This window comes from Chiloscyllium plagiosum, chromosome 19, assembly GCF_004010195.1.
Source record: "Chiloscyllium plagiosum isolate BGI_BamShark_2017 chromosome 19, ASM401019v2, whole genome shotgun sequence".
NCBI classification, from domain to species: domain Eukaryota; kingdom Metazoa; phylum Chordata; class Chondrichthyes; order Orectolobiformes; family Hemiscylliidae; genus Chiloscyllium; species Chiloscyllium plagiosum.
The window spans coordinates 54,719,459-54,734,710 of record NC_057728.1 but is presented as its reverse complement, the minus strand read 5'-3'; the positions used below and the strand labels follow the sequence as shown (position 1 = coordinate 54,734,710).

Sequence of the window (15,252 nt, the reverse complement as noted above, 5' to 3'; positions counted from 1 at the left end):
GAGGCGGGAATTGAACCCAGGTCTCTGGCGCTGTGAGGCAGCAGTGCTAACCACTGTACCACCGTGCCACCCCCCCACTGTGCCACCGTGCTAGCACCTTGCCTCTAACACCATGGGCCCTTATCTTACTCAGTAGCATCCTGTGTGGCACCTTATCAAAGGCCTTCTTGAAGTCCACGTAGATAACATCCATTGGCTCTCCTTGGTCTAACCTGCTCATTACGTTTAGATTAGATTAGATTAGATTAGATTCTCCTCAAAGAATTCTAGCACATTTGTCAGGCATGACCTCCCCTTGATGAAACCATGCTGAATTTGCCCTATTTTGCCATGCACTTCCAAGTATTTAGAAATCTCATCCTTCATATTGGATTCCAGGATCTTACCCTTGTCTGAAGTTAGGCTAATCAGTCTGTAATTTTCCACCTTTTGCCTTACTCCCTTTTTAAACAGGGGTGTTATATTAGCGATTTTCCAGTCCCTTGTCCCCCCCATCCCAATTCTTGTGATTCCTGAAATATCACCACTAACACCTTCACTATCTCTTCAGATATCTCCCTTAGAACTCTGGGTGTAGTCCATCTGGTCCAGGTGATTTATCCACCTTCAGGCCATTCAGTTTTTCTAGCACCTTCTCCTTGGTGATTGCCACCAGACTCAGCTCTGCCCCCTCACACTCTTGAAATTTTGCAATATTACTTGTGTCTTCCACTGTGAAGACTGATGCGATGTAATTATTCAGTTCCTCAGCCATTTCCTTGTCCCCCACGACTATCTCTCCAGCATCATTTTCCTGTGGCCTAATGTCCACTTTTGCCTCTCTTTTTCCTTTCATATATCTAAAGAAACTCTTACAGTCTTCCTTTATATTACTGGCTAGCTTTCCCTCATATTTAATCTCCTCCCTCCTTATTTTTTTTTGTTGCCCTGTGTTGGTGTTTGTAAGCTTCCCGATCCTCTGGTCTCCCACTGCCCTTCCCCACATTATATGCTTTCTCTTTTGCTTTTATACTGTCCCTGACTTCCCTACTCAGCCATGGTTGCCTCCTCCTCCTTGTACCATGGTTCTTTTCCTCGGGATGAATCTCTGCTGTGTCTCCTAAATTACTCCATGAATTCGAACCCATTTCTCTCACACCAATCTTTGAGCCATGCGTTTATCTGCTTAATCTTATTGACCCTGCGCCAATTAGCTCATGGATCAGATAGTAATCTAGAGATTATTACCTTTTCTGTTCTGCTTTTGAATTTAGTTCCTAGTTGTTCATACTCCCTTAGCAGAATATCCGCCCTAGTTTTATCGATGTCATTGGTAACTATGTGAACCACAATCACTGGATCTTTACCCTCCCACTCCAAGTTCCTGTGCAGCCCAGATGAGATATCCCGAAGCCAAGCACCAGGCAGGCAACACAACCTTCAGGACTCTCAACCCTGGTCACAGAGAACAGTGTCTCTGCCTCTAACTATACTATCCCCAATTACAACAACATTTCTCTTCTCTCCCCACCACTTGAATGGTTCCCTGCGCCACAGTGCTGCGATCAGTCGGCTCATCCTTCTTGCAGTCCCCATTCCTGTCTACATAGGGAGCAAATCTCTTGAATCTGTTGGATAAGGACAAGGGCTGAGGCTCATGCAACTCTACCTCCTGGATTCCTCTACCTTATTCAAAATAGTGAGGAGGGCAATTTCCTCTAGATGCTCAGTGTTATAACAACAACCTGCATTTACTCAGTACCTTTAATGTGGTCTAACATTCCAAGGCACATCTCCAAAAGCTTGGTCAAAAGTTATTTTGAAGGAGGAATGATAGTGGGAAAGGATGAATGCTGTAAACGGGCAGTTCCAGTGAATAGGTCTTTGGTAGTTAAAGGCATGATGATTAAAGTTGAGGAAGATGTGCAAGACTCAGGAATTGGAGAAATGCTACAGTTATTGGGGCTTGTAGGGCTGTAAGAGATTGCCTGAGGTAGGAGGGGTTTAAGACTGAGGAGAGGTAGAGAATTTTCAAATTGAGGCTCTGTTTGACCAGCAGCCACTATAGGTCAGCACCATGGGACCACAGCGATGGATTGCTAGCTCTTTAGTAACCCATTTGTAATTTCTTCAAAAATGGGAAATGGAAGATTTTCCTGTTAGGATAATAATGCATATTAATGTATTATAGATTTTTCTAAGACAGGAAGATACAATTAGGAAGATGTGCAGATAGGATGAGATGAAAAATGGTTTGTGGAACCACGTAAGAAGCACAATTAACAGGGACCTTGCCAATTTATGAATTAAGAGCAGGAATAGGCCACTTGGCCCCTCATGCTTGTCCCATCATTCAATATGACTGGCTTTTCTGTTTGCTCCACATTCCTGCCTGTCCCCGATAACCTTTCATTCTCCTCTTTATACAATAGTGGTATTACCATTTTCTGTGCTGTAAATTCAGTCAAATGGAGATGAGCTCTGAGTCAGAGACGATCTTGGAAAATTAATATGATACTGTTGTCTGAGATAATGGGGGCACGTCTCTAATGGAGAGCTAAGCATCTTTTGGGCGCGGGCAATGTGAATCCAATAACCAAGCTAAGATAAAGACATAGTAAAGAAAAACAATGGCAGAACACACCTTGATCACAATGTATACCATATTGTCCATCAATACAGGTCTCACATGCTGTTCCAGTAAATCCTTCTTCACAGGCACATGTCCCTGTGCCATTAATGCCATCTAGGCAAATACCGTTTCCAAAGCACCAGTTTGTGGATTTTCCTGGGCAGGCCTGGCATTGCTTCCCAAAGTAGCCAGCACAGCATTCTCGAGTCTGGAAGAAACCCACCAAAGCAAAAAACTAAAACAAAGCAGCAGTGTAATTGATAAACAGAGGGATATTTTAAGTGTTGTCACTGGTGATGGCTTCTCTCAGCACACACCTTGGAAAGAAAAGGTTACACTGTAACCTTCTGATGTAGCAGTGGAGGAGTAATTATTCTGCACGGTGGACAGTGGGGACCTTATCACAGCATGGATGATGACCCTGCCTCTGAGCCAGGAACTCTGTGTTTGAGACCTAGCCCAGGACTTACTGGCCAAGGCATTCATAATAAAAGGCAAACAGGTTGATTGGAAATCTGCAAATGCTTCCAACACAAAGCAGTAGTGGTCAGTGAGAACAGGAGAGTTTCTTGGTCAACCATGTAATGAGAGAACATTGAAGCCTCTTACCACCATCAGACTACACTCGCCCCCCCACCCCCCCGCAACAAACCTGGGAAAAAGTGCATGTTGCCATAGCAACTTCCCCAAAGCCTGTCCATCAGTTACAAGGCACAGCTCAGGAGTGTAATAGAATACTCCCTACATACCTGAATGGATGCAGGCCCAACAACACCCAAAGAGCTCAGCACCATCCAGAACAATGGATGTATCCACAGGCATCCATTCACTAGCAGCAGTGTGTGTGTCATCTACAAGATGCACTGCAGCAATTCATCAAGGCCCTGAGACAGCACCTTCCAAACCCACAATAACTATTATCTAGAATTATGCGGGCAGCGCATACATGGGAATACCATCCCCTCCAAGCAGCTAACCATCCTGACTTGGAAATATGTTGCCTTTTCCTTCAGTGTGACTGGTTCAAAATCCTCAAATTCACTCCCGGAGGTCATTGTGGGCGTATCTAGAGCACATGGGCTGCTGCTGTTGAAGAAGGCCGCTCATCACCACCTTCTCAAAACAATTAGCGACGGGCAATGAATGCTGGTTGAGCCATGATGCCCACAGCACATGTGCAAATAGGAAAAAAACTCAAACACATTGAGTGAGCTGAAACCCACCACCACCACAACTGGTCAAAACAAAACATACTTTCAAACAACCAGGCAGCAAGGGTTGGACTGTTCGATTCACAGCTTCTAGAGTGGCGTGGGAGCTCCATTATCCTACCCCTACGTTGATCATGACCCAGTCTCATGAACAATTAGAAACCTCCTAGTGGCATCCTTACCCTGGAGATGATGAACTGTGAACATTGCCATAGCCAGAAGTCATGTTCATGTGCACTGAAAACTGCAGCCAATTTATCAGCGACAGTAAGGCCTTCAACAGGGCCTAAAACAGGGAAGGGAACACTAAATTGGATCAAAAGACCTCTGTATCTTTATTTAGTGGGGAGCATGGGAGAAAGGAGGTGATGGCCTAGTGGTATTATGAAGGGATTATGCCTGAAACGTCGATTCTCCTGCTCCTCGGATGCTACCTGACTGGCTGTGCTTTTTGAGCACCACACTCTTTGACTCTGATATCCAGCATCTGCAGTTCTCACTTTCTGCTAGTGGTATTATCACTGGATTATTAATCTGGAGACCAACATAATGTTCTGGGGACCTGTGTTTGAATCCCACCATGGCAGATGGGGGAATGTAAATTCAATAAACATCTGGAATTAAGAATCTACTGATGACTATTAATCCATTTCGGAGAAAACTAATCTGGTTCACAAATGTCCGTTAGGGAGGGGAAACTGCTATCCTTATCTTGTTTGACCTACATGTAACTCCAGACCCACAGCAATGTGGTTGACTCTTAACTGGCCTCTGAGCAATTAGGGATGGGCAATAATTACTGGCCTCGCCAGTGATGCCCTTATCCCATGAATTAATTTTTAAACATGTCCTTTAAGGAAAATATTGACACTGAACTTAATTCTGGTTTGAACTTCTGCTTTCTGGCTTAACCCTGGTGGCTAACCCAAATTGAACAATAGAATAGACTTGAGGGGCCGAATGGTCTTCTGTTCTGTTGACTATATAACTAAATAACACTGAGGACAATTCATCAGACTTTGACCTAAATTTTGCAAAAGAAACGTTATTAAACTGCCATTTTGGTTGTTAGGATGGCTATGTTGCCATCATATCCACTTTAAACCAGGTCTGAAGTTTACTTACAATGTTAGTTTTTACACAGGTTGTCTGACAGCCGAGATACATTAACCTCTTTCCTAGCAGGTATCGCACAAAGATACAGTTCTTCTTTTTTCCCACCTGCGTTAAGCAAATAACAATTTTAGAATTGAAACAAAATAAAATTCTCTCCATAATTGTAAAATAGTTCTCTTGAGTTTCGAACTCAAAAAGTCAACACTCACTAAAGGCCTGGATCCAGGAGGGCATTCAGGTTTGTATTGACAATTTACACACTTCCCCTTCAAAAAAAAAATATTCATCTTCATGCAGCCACTGTAAAGTCAAACATTCCAAAATTTGCATGCCTTATCAAAATATCCAAAGGGAAAATAATTGATAGGGGAGTTGGAGAGAAACAATTTACTCTGTTGGGGAGGTGTGATATTGCCATGGTGGCACCAGATGGCATCTGCCACTTTGGCCACATGCAGCACTGAATAAGGGATGCTTAGGGTGTATTTGCTGCCACCAATCATCCTTTGTCCACACTTTGGCTATGGTCTCTCTGATGTTCAATCTCGGGCGATATGTCGGTGTTAAGTCTTTACAGAGGAGGCACTGTTCTTAGTTAACAAGGTGGTTTATTGCATAACAGCAATAAGCTCAACTACAGGGCGGCATGGTGGCTTAGGGGTTAGCACTGCTGCCTCACAGTGCCAGGGATCCAGGTTCAATTCCAGACTTGGGTGACTGTCTGTGTGGAGTTTGCACATTCTTCCTGTGTCTGTATGGGTTTTCTCTGGGCGCTCTGGTTTCCTTGTACAGGCCAGGTGAATTGACCATGCTAAATTGCCCATAGTGTTAGGTGTTTTTTTAAAATTGATTTTTAATTGATTCTATCATGGGATGTGGACATAATATAGGAGCAAATTATTGCTGGAATCTACATTGAACACAAAAATGCTGGAGATCACAGCGGGTCAGGCAGCTTCGGTGGTTTACAGCATGATAATGTTTCGAGTCTAGATGACGCTTCATCGGAGCTACTGACCTGAGAGAGTGGGAAATGGGTCTTGGTGGGTTACTCTTTGGAGGATCGGTGTGGACTTGTTGGCCTGAAGAGCCTGTTTCCACACTGTAGGGAGTCTAATTATACTAATCAAGCCTAATTACGAGGCCTCTTGGGAGCTGCATGTAATTTTTTAAATTGATTCTATCATGGGATGTGGACATAATATAGGAGCAAATTATTACTGGAATCTACATTGAACACAAAACTGCTGGAGATCACAGCGGGTCAGGCAGCTTCGGTGGTTTACAGCATGATAATGTTTCGAGTCTAGATGACCCTTCAGCGGAGCTACTGACCTGAGAGAGTGAAGTGCAGCAATTTCAGAAGGGGATAGGTTGAGAGGAGCAGAGACATTGAGATGGTCGATGTTGCGCCAGTAGTTTTCAATGAAAAGATCAAGGGCGGGTAAGAGGCCAGAGAAAGGGGTCCAATTGGAGAGTGAATACTCATGAAGAGTCATCTCGACTCGAAACGTTAGCTTGCTCTCTCTCCATGGACGCTGCCTGACCCACTGTAATTTCCAGCATTTTTTGTTTCCAGCTGTGGTATGTGGTCTGCAATATTTATTGCCCGTCCCTTAATAAGTTTGGATGCACAAATATGAAATATATATACATTATTTTTGTACAAAACACTTTTTATTTGTTCATGGGAAGTGGGCGTTGTGGACTGGATCAGAATTTATTGCCCATCCCTTGCTGCCCTTGAGGAGGTGGTGGTGAGCTGCCTTCTTAAACCACTGTGGTTCACGTGGTGTAAGTAGACCACAATGTCATTCGGGAGGACGTTTCAGGATTTGACTAAAAGTTTGAATAGACTTATATTTTGATGACCAATGGGCCAAAATGTCTCTTTCCATGCTCTAAACATTCTGTGACACTAAGTAACAGTAAAAGTACTTTAGAGAATATAAGACTGATGTATGGGAGTTATAATGTTCTTGGATCAAGACTGGCATGTTCAAACATTACTGTAAGGCCATTCATAAGTGAAAAACTTGCAATCCTGATCATGTTATCACGTCATATCTCTCTTATTTTACTATGTTCTAGATGTAACCTTGGTGTTTTGAATATACATTTGTTTTGCACCTTATCATATAGCCTATTGTGCAAACTATCACCAAGGGGAAACTTCCTGCCTGGGAGTCAGGTGCTGTGGGTTCAAGCTCCAACAGCTTCAAACATTTACTCACTTACCTGTAATACCGTCGTTTCATTAGAGTCACAACGATTTTTCTGGATCTCCAGGACTTTTGTTAGTCCATGGATTACTCCTTTGTCCGTTTCCATATCAGTGAAATTGACTAGTGCATCATTCACAGAAAGCTGCAATGGTAGACAGTGTGTTATCACAGGGGAGACTGAGGTGAGTTGTTTAAAACCACAATGACATGGTTTGTTGGAGTAAAGAAGGTAAAACTGTTTCCATGGTTAACAATCACAGGGACCCAAGCAGCGCATTCCACATTAAACAGAGAATGCAGCTACTTATACAACACCAGGGGTGGCTCAGTGGTTAGCACTGCTACCTCATAGTGCCAGGGCCCAGATTCAATTCCACCCTCAGGAGACGATCTGTGTGGAGTTTACACTATGTCTGCGTGGGTTTCCTCTGAGTGCACCGGTTTCCTCCCACAGTCCAAAGATGTGCAGGTTAGATGGATTGGCCATGCTAACTTGCCCCTTAGAGGCCAGGGATGTGAAATCTGGGTCATTTAGCCTTAGGAAATGGAGGGTTACAGGGGTCGGGGTGAGGTGGGATGCTCTTCAGAAAGATGCTGTGGACTCAGTGAGCTGAATGGTCTCTTTCCACACTGTAGGCATTCTACAATTCCACCTGAAGTTTCAAGTAAGAATTAACTTTGACTAAATGAAAGCTTCTAAAACCATACACATATGCTTTCAACCAACTGATTTGAAAGTGTTGTGACATATTACCAAGGGCAGGTTGGACTTGAACCCAGATCTTTTGGACCGGAGATTTGAACCTTTGTTACTATTATATGCCTTTATGGACTACAATTCCAATGTATTAGATTTTAATAACAAATAATTAAGATGTAGCATTTCAACTGAAACATTGACTGCATTTAAACCCTGGGTGAGTTGAGACTTCAATCTTCAATCAAAGTTTATTAGTTGCCAATGGATATTCCCAGGCTTAAGCACATAGTAGATGTCTTAGTAATTTAGCAGTCCCATTCTCTGAAATAAAGAGAGAATGTCAACAGCAGAAAAGAGATTGGCATTTAGTTAGCAGCGTTAATGATCACCAGCTATCGCAAAGCAATTTACAGTCAATGAATTACTTTTGAAGTGCAGTTACTGTTGTAATGTAGGGAATACAGCAGTCAACTTGTGCTCTGCAAACTCACAAAAACACTGATGTGGTAATGACTAGGTAATTTGCAATTTTTTAAAGCGATGTTGGCTGAGGGGTTAATGCTGCCCATTATTATAACTACCCTTGATCACATCCTCCCAACCTCACAATCAAAAGCTCCCTGTTTCCCACTAGCCTTCTGGAAATGCCAGGAAACTCCAGGAAACACACACATACTTTATCATTTCGGCAAAAGAAGCCAAGTTGGAAGGAAAATCCGAGCATTGTCTCCCGGTGCATCCCATCATGCATATCGCTTTTCATTAGCTTTTGATCCAAAATGATGTGGTATCTGATTAGGTCTTCATCCTGGAGGAAATGAAAGATCACACATTTGTTACATCATAAGCCATTGACTTAGTTCAAAATTAAGATGAAAACCTATTAACATTCTCATGGAGAGTATCATGAACTTGTCAGGGCTCTTTCAATAACATCTTCTAACCCTGAAGTCTCTACTACCTAGAAAAACGAGGACAGCAGTCACATAGGAACACCACCAGTTAAATGTTCATTCCAAGCCCCACACATACACACCATTCCGACATGGAACTATATCACTGTTTCTTCACTGGGTTAAAGTCTTCTGACTCCATCCCAAACAGCAACGTGGATGTACTTATACCACATGGACTGCAGCTGTTCAAAAATTTTGCTAACCACAATCTTCAAGGCCAATTAAAGATCCATTTTCACCATTTCCGCACCTTAGTTTACATACATTTTACAGCTCTATCACTCTTTCACCCAATTAGTAACCCCTTTATCTTTTGCACTGGGCCTCCACACCATCTTACCTATCTTCTGCCTTTGTATAAAAAAAACACCATTTTCCAACACTTTCAGTTCTGAAAAAGACTCATACTGGACTCGAAATGCTAATTCTGTTTCTCTCTCTACAGATGCTGCCAGAGCTGTTGAGTTTCTCCAACATTTTCTGTTTCAGTTTCAGATTTCCAACCTCTGCAGTATTTTGATTTTGTATGGGCAATAGATGTGGCCTCACCAGTGACGCTCACATCCCAAGAATTAATTTGAAGAAAGGAGGCACCATGAATATTCCGATTCCCACCAAAGCTCATTTGCAGACACCTTTAATCAAAAGAGTTAACTGGATAATCCATTGGGGACTTCTCCAGAGGTCTCCAGCACCACAGATGCCAGGCTGCAGGCAATTTGTTTGACTCCATTTGATATCAAGAAATGGCTGAAGGCACTGGATACTGCAAAGGCTATGGGCCTTGACAACATCCTAGCAATCGTGCTGAAAATTTGTAACTGGTCCCCTAGACGACCTGTTCCAGCACACTACAACTCTGGCACCTATCCACCAATAGTGAATATTGCCCCGATAAGTACATTCTCAAAAATCAGGACAAATCCAGTCCAGTCAATTAGTGGCGCATCAATTGGTTATAAGCTAAATGATGGGAGGTGAGTTCACAGTGCTATCAAGCAGCACTTGCAAAACTATAACCCACTCATATTAGGTTCTGTTAGGTCTACTCACCTCCTGACCTCAGTACGGCCTTCGTTCAAATATCAACGAAAGACCTCAACTCAAAGAGGTGTATGAGAATGACTGTCTTGATATCATAGCAGTATTTGACCGACTGTGGCATCAACGTCACCCTGGCAAAAGTTCTTCACTAGATTGTGTCATACTCAGCATAAAAGAAAACGTTTGCAAATGCTGGAGACTAATTATCTCAGTCCCATTTATTCATTCATGACATAGGGGTGTCACTTGTTTGGCCAGCTTTATTGCCCATCCCTAATTGCCCAGAAGGCCGTTTAGAGTCAACAACCTTACTGCAGATCTGGAGTCACATATAGGCCAGATTAGCAGATTTCCTTCCTTAAAGGACATGAATGAACTAGATGAGATTTTGCAACAATTGACAGTAGTTACATGATAACTATTATAGAGTTGTAGTCATAGAGCTGTACAGCATGGAAACAGACCCTTCTCTCCAACTCGTCCATGCTGACCAGATATCCTAAATTAATCTCGTTCCATTTGCCAGCATTTGGCCCATATCTCTCTAAAGCCTTCCTGTTTGTGGACCCATCCAGATGCCTTTTAAATGTTGTGAACCCACCAGCCTCCACCACTTCCTGTGGCAGCTCATTCCATACATGCACTACCCTCTGTGTGAAAAAGTTGCCCCTTAGGTCCCTTTTAAATATTTCCCCTCACATCTTAACCCTATGCCCTCCAGTTTTGGAATCTGCTACCCTGGTAAAAAGACCTTGGCTGTTCCAGATTTTTATGAATGCACCATCTGCCACATCCATAGTACATTAGCCTGGGACCCTTGATAATGAGCCCATTACCATGGTCTCCCCCATTCTGTAGAATGTTCAGTCATTCCAGAACTTCCCAAAACCATTTGCAAGGTACAAATTAGGAGTGTGATGGAATACCATCCGTTTGCCTGGATGGGTGCAGCTCTAACAGCATCCAAGAATCTTGATGCCTTCCAGGACAAACTTGATTGGCACCACACCCACTAGCTTCAATATTAACTCCCTCCATGACTGATGTAGAGGGGCAGCAAGTTGCATTCTTAACATGGTGAGGCTGAAAAACTTAGGATAGATTCACTGACACCAATTCTTTTTGTTGGCGCTAGTCTAAGCTATTGGTGCCTGAGGATGTCCACATGAAGTTTATGATACTAGATCAGGCTCAGTCTTGATGAATAGTAAATAGGTTCATCATGAATTATTTTTTCACACAGCATCTGAGATGCATGATCGTATCTTGCCAAGCTCTCAGACTCAACCTAGGAGTCAGGGCACATTACCACTAGCTACAGGTACTGCATATTCATGAAAGCACATTGTACTCAGCTTAGACTCCTGTTAGTTTCTTGGAGAATCCATCCTTTATATCTGCTGGGTGCAGTTTGATGTTAATGATGGTAGTTAACTCTTTCAGGTACTAACTGTCTTAGACAACATATACAATGTAGAAGATTGATTGCAATAATTCATAATGACTCCTTCATGAATACCTTCCAAATATGCAACTGCTATCACCCAGAAGGACAAGGATAGTAGATGTATGGATACTTCATAATGGCATGTTCCCCTCCAAGCCACCCACCTCCCTGGCTTGCAACTATACTACTACTCTGTCAGTGTTGCTGTATTGAAATCCTCAAGCTCTCTTCCCAACATCACTATGGGAGCACCCTCGCCAGCTGAACTGTGGCTGTTTAACAAGACATTGCAAACAACTTTCTCGGGGCAATCAGTGGTTCAAGGAAGAGGTTCACTACCACTTTCCCAAAAGCAACAACAGGTGGGCAATAAATGCTGGCCCAGCCAGCGATGCCCACATTGCACAATTCATGGAAACAAAATCACAGATAGGCCAATTCTGGTTGTGTCAGTGGCATCCACATCGTTAAAAAGAGTAAAAGTTCTTTGTTCCAATACACACAATCTTTGGATTTCAACTTCTCATAGAGTCATAAAGTTATGTAACACGAAACAGACCCTTCGGTGCAACTCATCCAAGCTAACCAGACATCTCAATCTGACCTAGTCCCACTTGCCAGCATTTGGCCCATATCCCTTAAAACTATTTCTATTTAAGTACCTATCCAGATGCCTTTTAAATGTTGTAATTGTACCAGCCTCCACCACTTCCTCTAGCAATTTATTCCTTATGTGCACCACCCTCTGCGTGAAAAAGTTACACCTCGCGTCATTTTTAAATCTTTCCCCTTTTACCTTAAACCTATACCCTTTAGCTTTGGACCCACCCAGCCTCAGAAAAAGACCTTGGCTATTATTCACCATATCGATGCCCCTCATGATTTTATGAAAAAGTCCCAGCCTATACAGCTTCTCCCTATAGCTTAAACTCTCCAACCCTGGCAACATCCTTGCCAATCTTTTCTGCAAACTTTTAACAGCATCTTTCCTATAGAAGGGCGACCAGAGTTGTACAGTATTCGAAAAGTGGCCTCACCAATGTCCTGTACATCCACAACATGACCTCCCAACTCCTATGTTCAGCATTCTGACCAATGAAAGCAAGCATGCCAAATGCCTTCTTCACCACCCTGTCGACCTGTGACTCCACTTTCAAGGAACTATGCACTTGCATCCCTAGGTCTTTGGTTTGGCAACATTCCCCAGGACCTTACAATTAAGTGTAAACCAGTCATGCCCTGGTTTGCCTTTCCAAAATACAACACTTCACATTTATCTAAATTAAACTCCATCTGCCACTCTTCGGCCCATTGGTCCACCTGACCAAGGTCCTATTGTGCTCTGAGATAATCTTGTTCACTACACCACCTATCTTGGCATCATCTGCAAACTTACTAACCACACCTCCTATATCCACACCCAAATTATTTATAAAATGATGAAAAGCAATGGATCCAGCACTGATGCTTGTGGCACACCACTGGTCACAGGTCTCCAGTCCTCTATCACCACACTCTGTCTCCCTCCTTCAAACCAATTTTATATCCAATTGGCTAGCTCCCTGGGATCCACTTGATCTAAACCTATTAACCAGTCTACCATGCTGAACCTTATTGAGTGCTTTGCTGAAGTCCATGTAGACATCTACTGCTCTGCCTTCATCAATCTTCTTTGTCACCTCTTCAAAAAACTCAGTTACATTAGTAACACACAATTTCCCATGCACAAAGCCATGTTGACTATCCCTAATAAGTCCTTGCCTTTCCAAAAGCATGTAAATCCTGTCCCTCAGAATTCCCTCCAGCAACTTACCCACCACTAACGTAAAGCTTTCACTGGTCTATGGTTCCCTAGCTTTCCCTTACTGCCTTCCTTAAATGATGGCACCACGTTAGCCAACCTCCGGTCTTCCAGCACCTCACCTGTGGCAGTTGATGATGCAAATACCTCAGAAGTGGGCCCAGAAATCTCTTCCTTAGATTCCCACAAAGTTCTGGGAAACACCTGATCAGGTCCCAAGAATTTATCTACGGTTATCCATCTTAAGACCTCCAGTACCCCCTCTTCTGTAATATGAACTCTTTTCACGATATCACTATTTTCTCAAGTTTCCTAACTTCCATGTCGCTCTGCATAGTAAATACTGAAGCAGTAAATACAGTAAATTTTCAACTTGCCCAAGTGAGTTCTGAACTCACACACATACCATTACATCAACAGATTTCTCTTTGAGATACTTCTCAATGGCTTCATTGTTCGGGGCATAGACAGTATAGGTGATGGCACTCTCAATCTGCTGGGTCAAGTTCTGTTGCTGTAACAGAAAGAGATATGCTTTAGTGACACACCATTTTCAACACACTGATTTAATGATTATTTAATGATTAAGTGGATTCTCCACAGAACTTACAATTACAAAAGTTCTAAATTGAGCATAGTCAGGCATCTGGCCAAGAGTCGACAGTAGGTTAATTGGTGCATCACTCATAGGCTGTTCAGGTAAGAGAACCTAGAACATAACAATTGGTATTATATATATTAATAATCCATTGGCTAGTTATAGAAAAACTTAACATGTGTTAACAGAATCACGAACTGTGACAGTACAGGAAGAGGCCATTCTGCCCATTGTACCTGTACTGGGTCTATTATCTTGTGTTAATCTCTACCTTCTTCCGATATCCTCGTACACCTTTCCTAACCGAGTAATCATCCAATGCCCTCTTGAATGCCTCAGTTGATGTTCAAAAATCAACTTGTGGTGTGTTCATAAGGGTGACATGTCATAATGGATATGGGAATAAATTTAAACAGGGAAAGATGTCCAGCGTTAAGAAAGAAAAGAACCAAGTTTAATACTGCAAAGAGTATAAATAAGTAGATACAGTTATAGTCTGATCTCTCATGTAGATCCAAAGGAATACAGATGGAATATGTTTGGAAGAGGAAGCCATATCTCATACTAAATTGGGTATCAGGTCTCATTTGAATATGGTCCTGGCTCTACCTCAAACTGTTAAAAATATTTTTCCCTGAAGCACTTTTGATGCTGGCCACTTGCTAGGCCACCACCACAGCGGGTAATCCTGAACATAGTAGGCCCAGGATTCATTTTGCTTGGGGTACCACAATAAGGCATCCCCATTATCTGACACAACATGAGCAAGTCCTGTCATAGGTGACCACCAGGAATGCCTGAAACATTGGCTGACCCAACATTGAAGGTGGACCCATTTCAGGTGCTCCTGGAGGTGCAAGACATGAATTTGCAAAATTGACACTTTTGTCACCTGTTTCTTTTGACCAAATAAGTCCAAAGGAGGACATCTTTATATAACATTATTCACAATATACATCAATTCTACTGCTTTGGGGAAATATGGCAACATAAAATTTGAAATGCGAATTGTACTCATGAAGTTGACCTTACCTTATCAATAATGTGCATAACCCCATTTGTTAACGCAATATCAGGATTGAGAATGCTTGCTCCTCCAATTACAGGGTTCTAGGAAAACAGAACATTTGTTAGGATTAAAAGAGTAATGCTTTTTAATTATAATAATTTAATAAAGAAGTGTATTAGATTATTTGCCTCTTGCACATTCTCTCCTTAACATTCTTCTAACCCACATCTTATCTTTGCCTCAGAGAGTTCTCTGTCAAGGCTCTCACAAGTCTGTCAGATAAATGTATCTGTCTCAGTGATTACCCTCTCTTCAATTTACCTTCCTTGTGGATTGGCAGCTCATCACCTGCTGTACATGCACTTTGCCTTGAAGAGCATTCATTTTGTCATGTGCTGTGTGTATACAATGTTGTGATTCTGCCTGACTGTCTGCTGTGGGCTTGCAAACTGCAATACACACAAAAGTTGGTTGGTTTGCTGTAATGTCTGCTTCATAACTAGTAATGTATGTAGAACAGAGAACAGCACAGCA

General features: G+C 42.5%; 1 protein-coding gene across 1 annotated transcript in view; it reads right to left on the bottom strand.

Annotated features, from left to right (window-relative positions):
* Window positions 1–15,252, bottom strand: part of stab2 (stabilin 2) — a 181,790-nt gene that overhangs the window by 74,276 nt on the left and 92,262 nt on the right. Inside the window, exons 31-38 of the mRNA XM_043709921.1 lie at window positions 14,742–14,819; window positions 13,722–13,820; window positions 13,518–13,625; window positions 8,540–8,671; window positions 7,177–7,305; window positions 5,148–5,204; window positions 4,948–5,043; window positions 2,624–2,819 (exon numbers count right to left, since the gene is read on the bottom strand). Coding sequence (XP_043565856.1) covers window positions 2,624–2,819; window positions 4,948–5,043; window positions 5,148–5,204; window positions 7,177–7,305; window positions 8,540–8,671; window positions 13,518–13,625; window positions 13,722–13,820; window positions 14,742–14,819 — 895 coding nt within the window. The remainder of the gene's footprint in view (window positions 1–2,623; window positions 2,820–4,947; window positions 5,044–5,147; window positions 5,205–7,176; window positions 7,306–8,539; window positions 8,672–13,517; window positions 13,626–13,721; window positions 13,821–14,741; window positions 14,820–15,252) is intronic.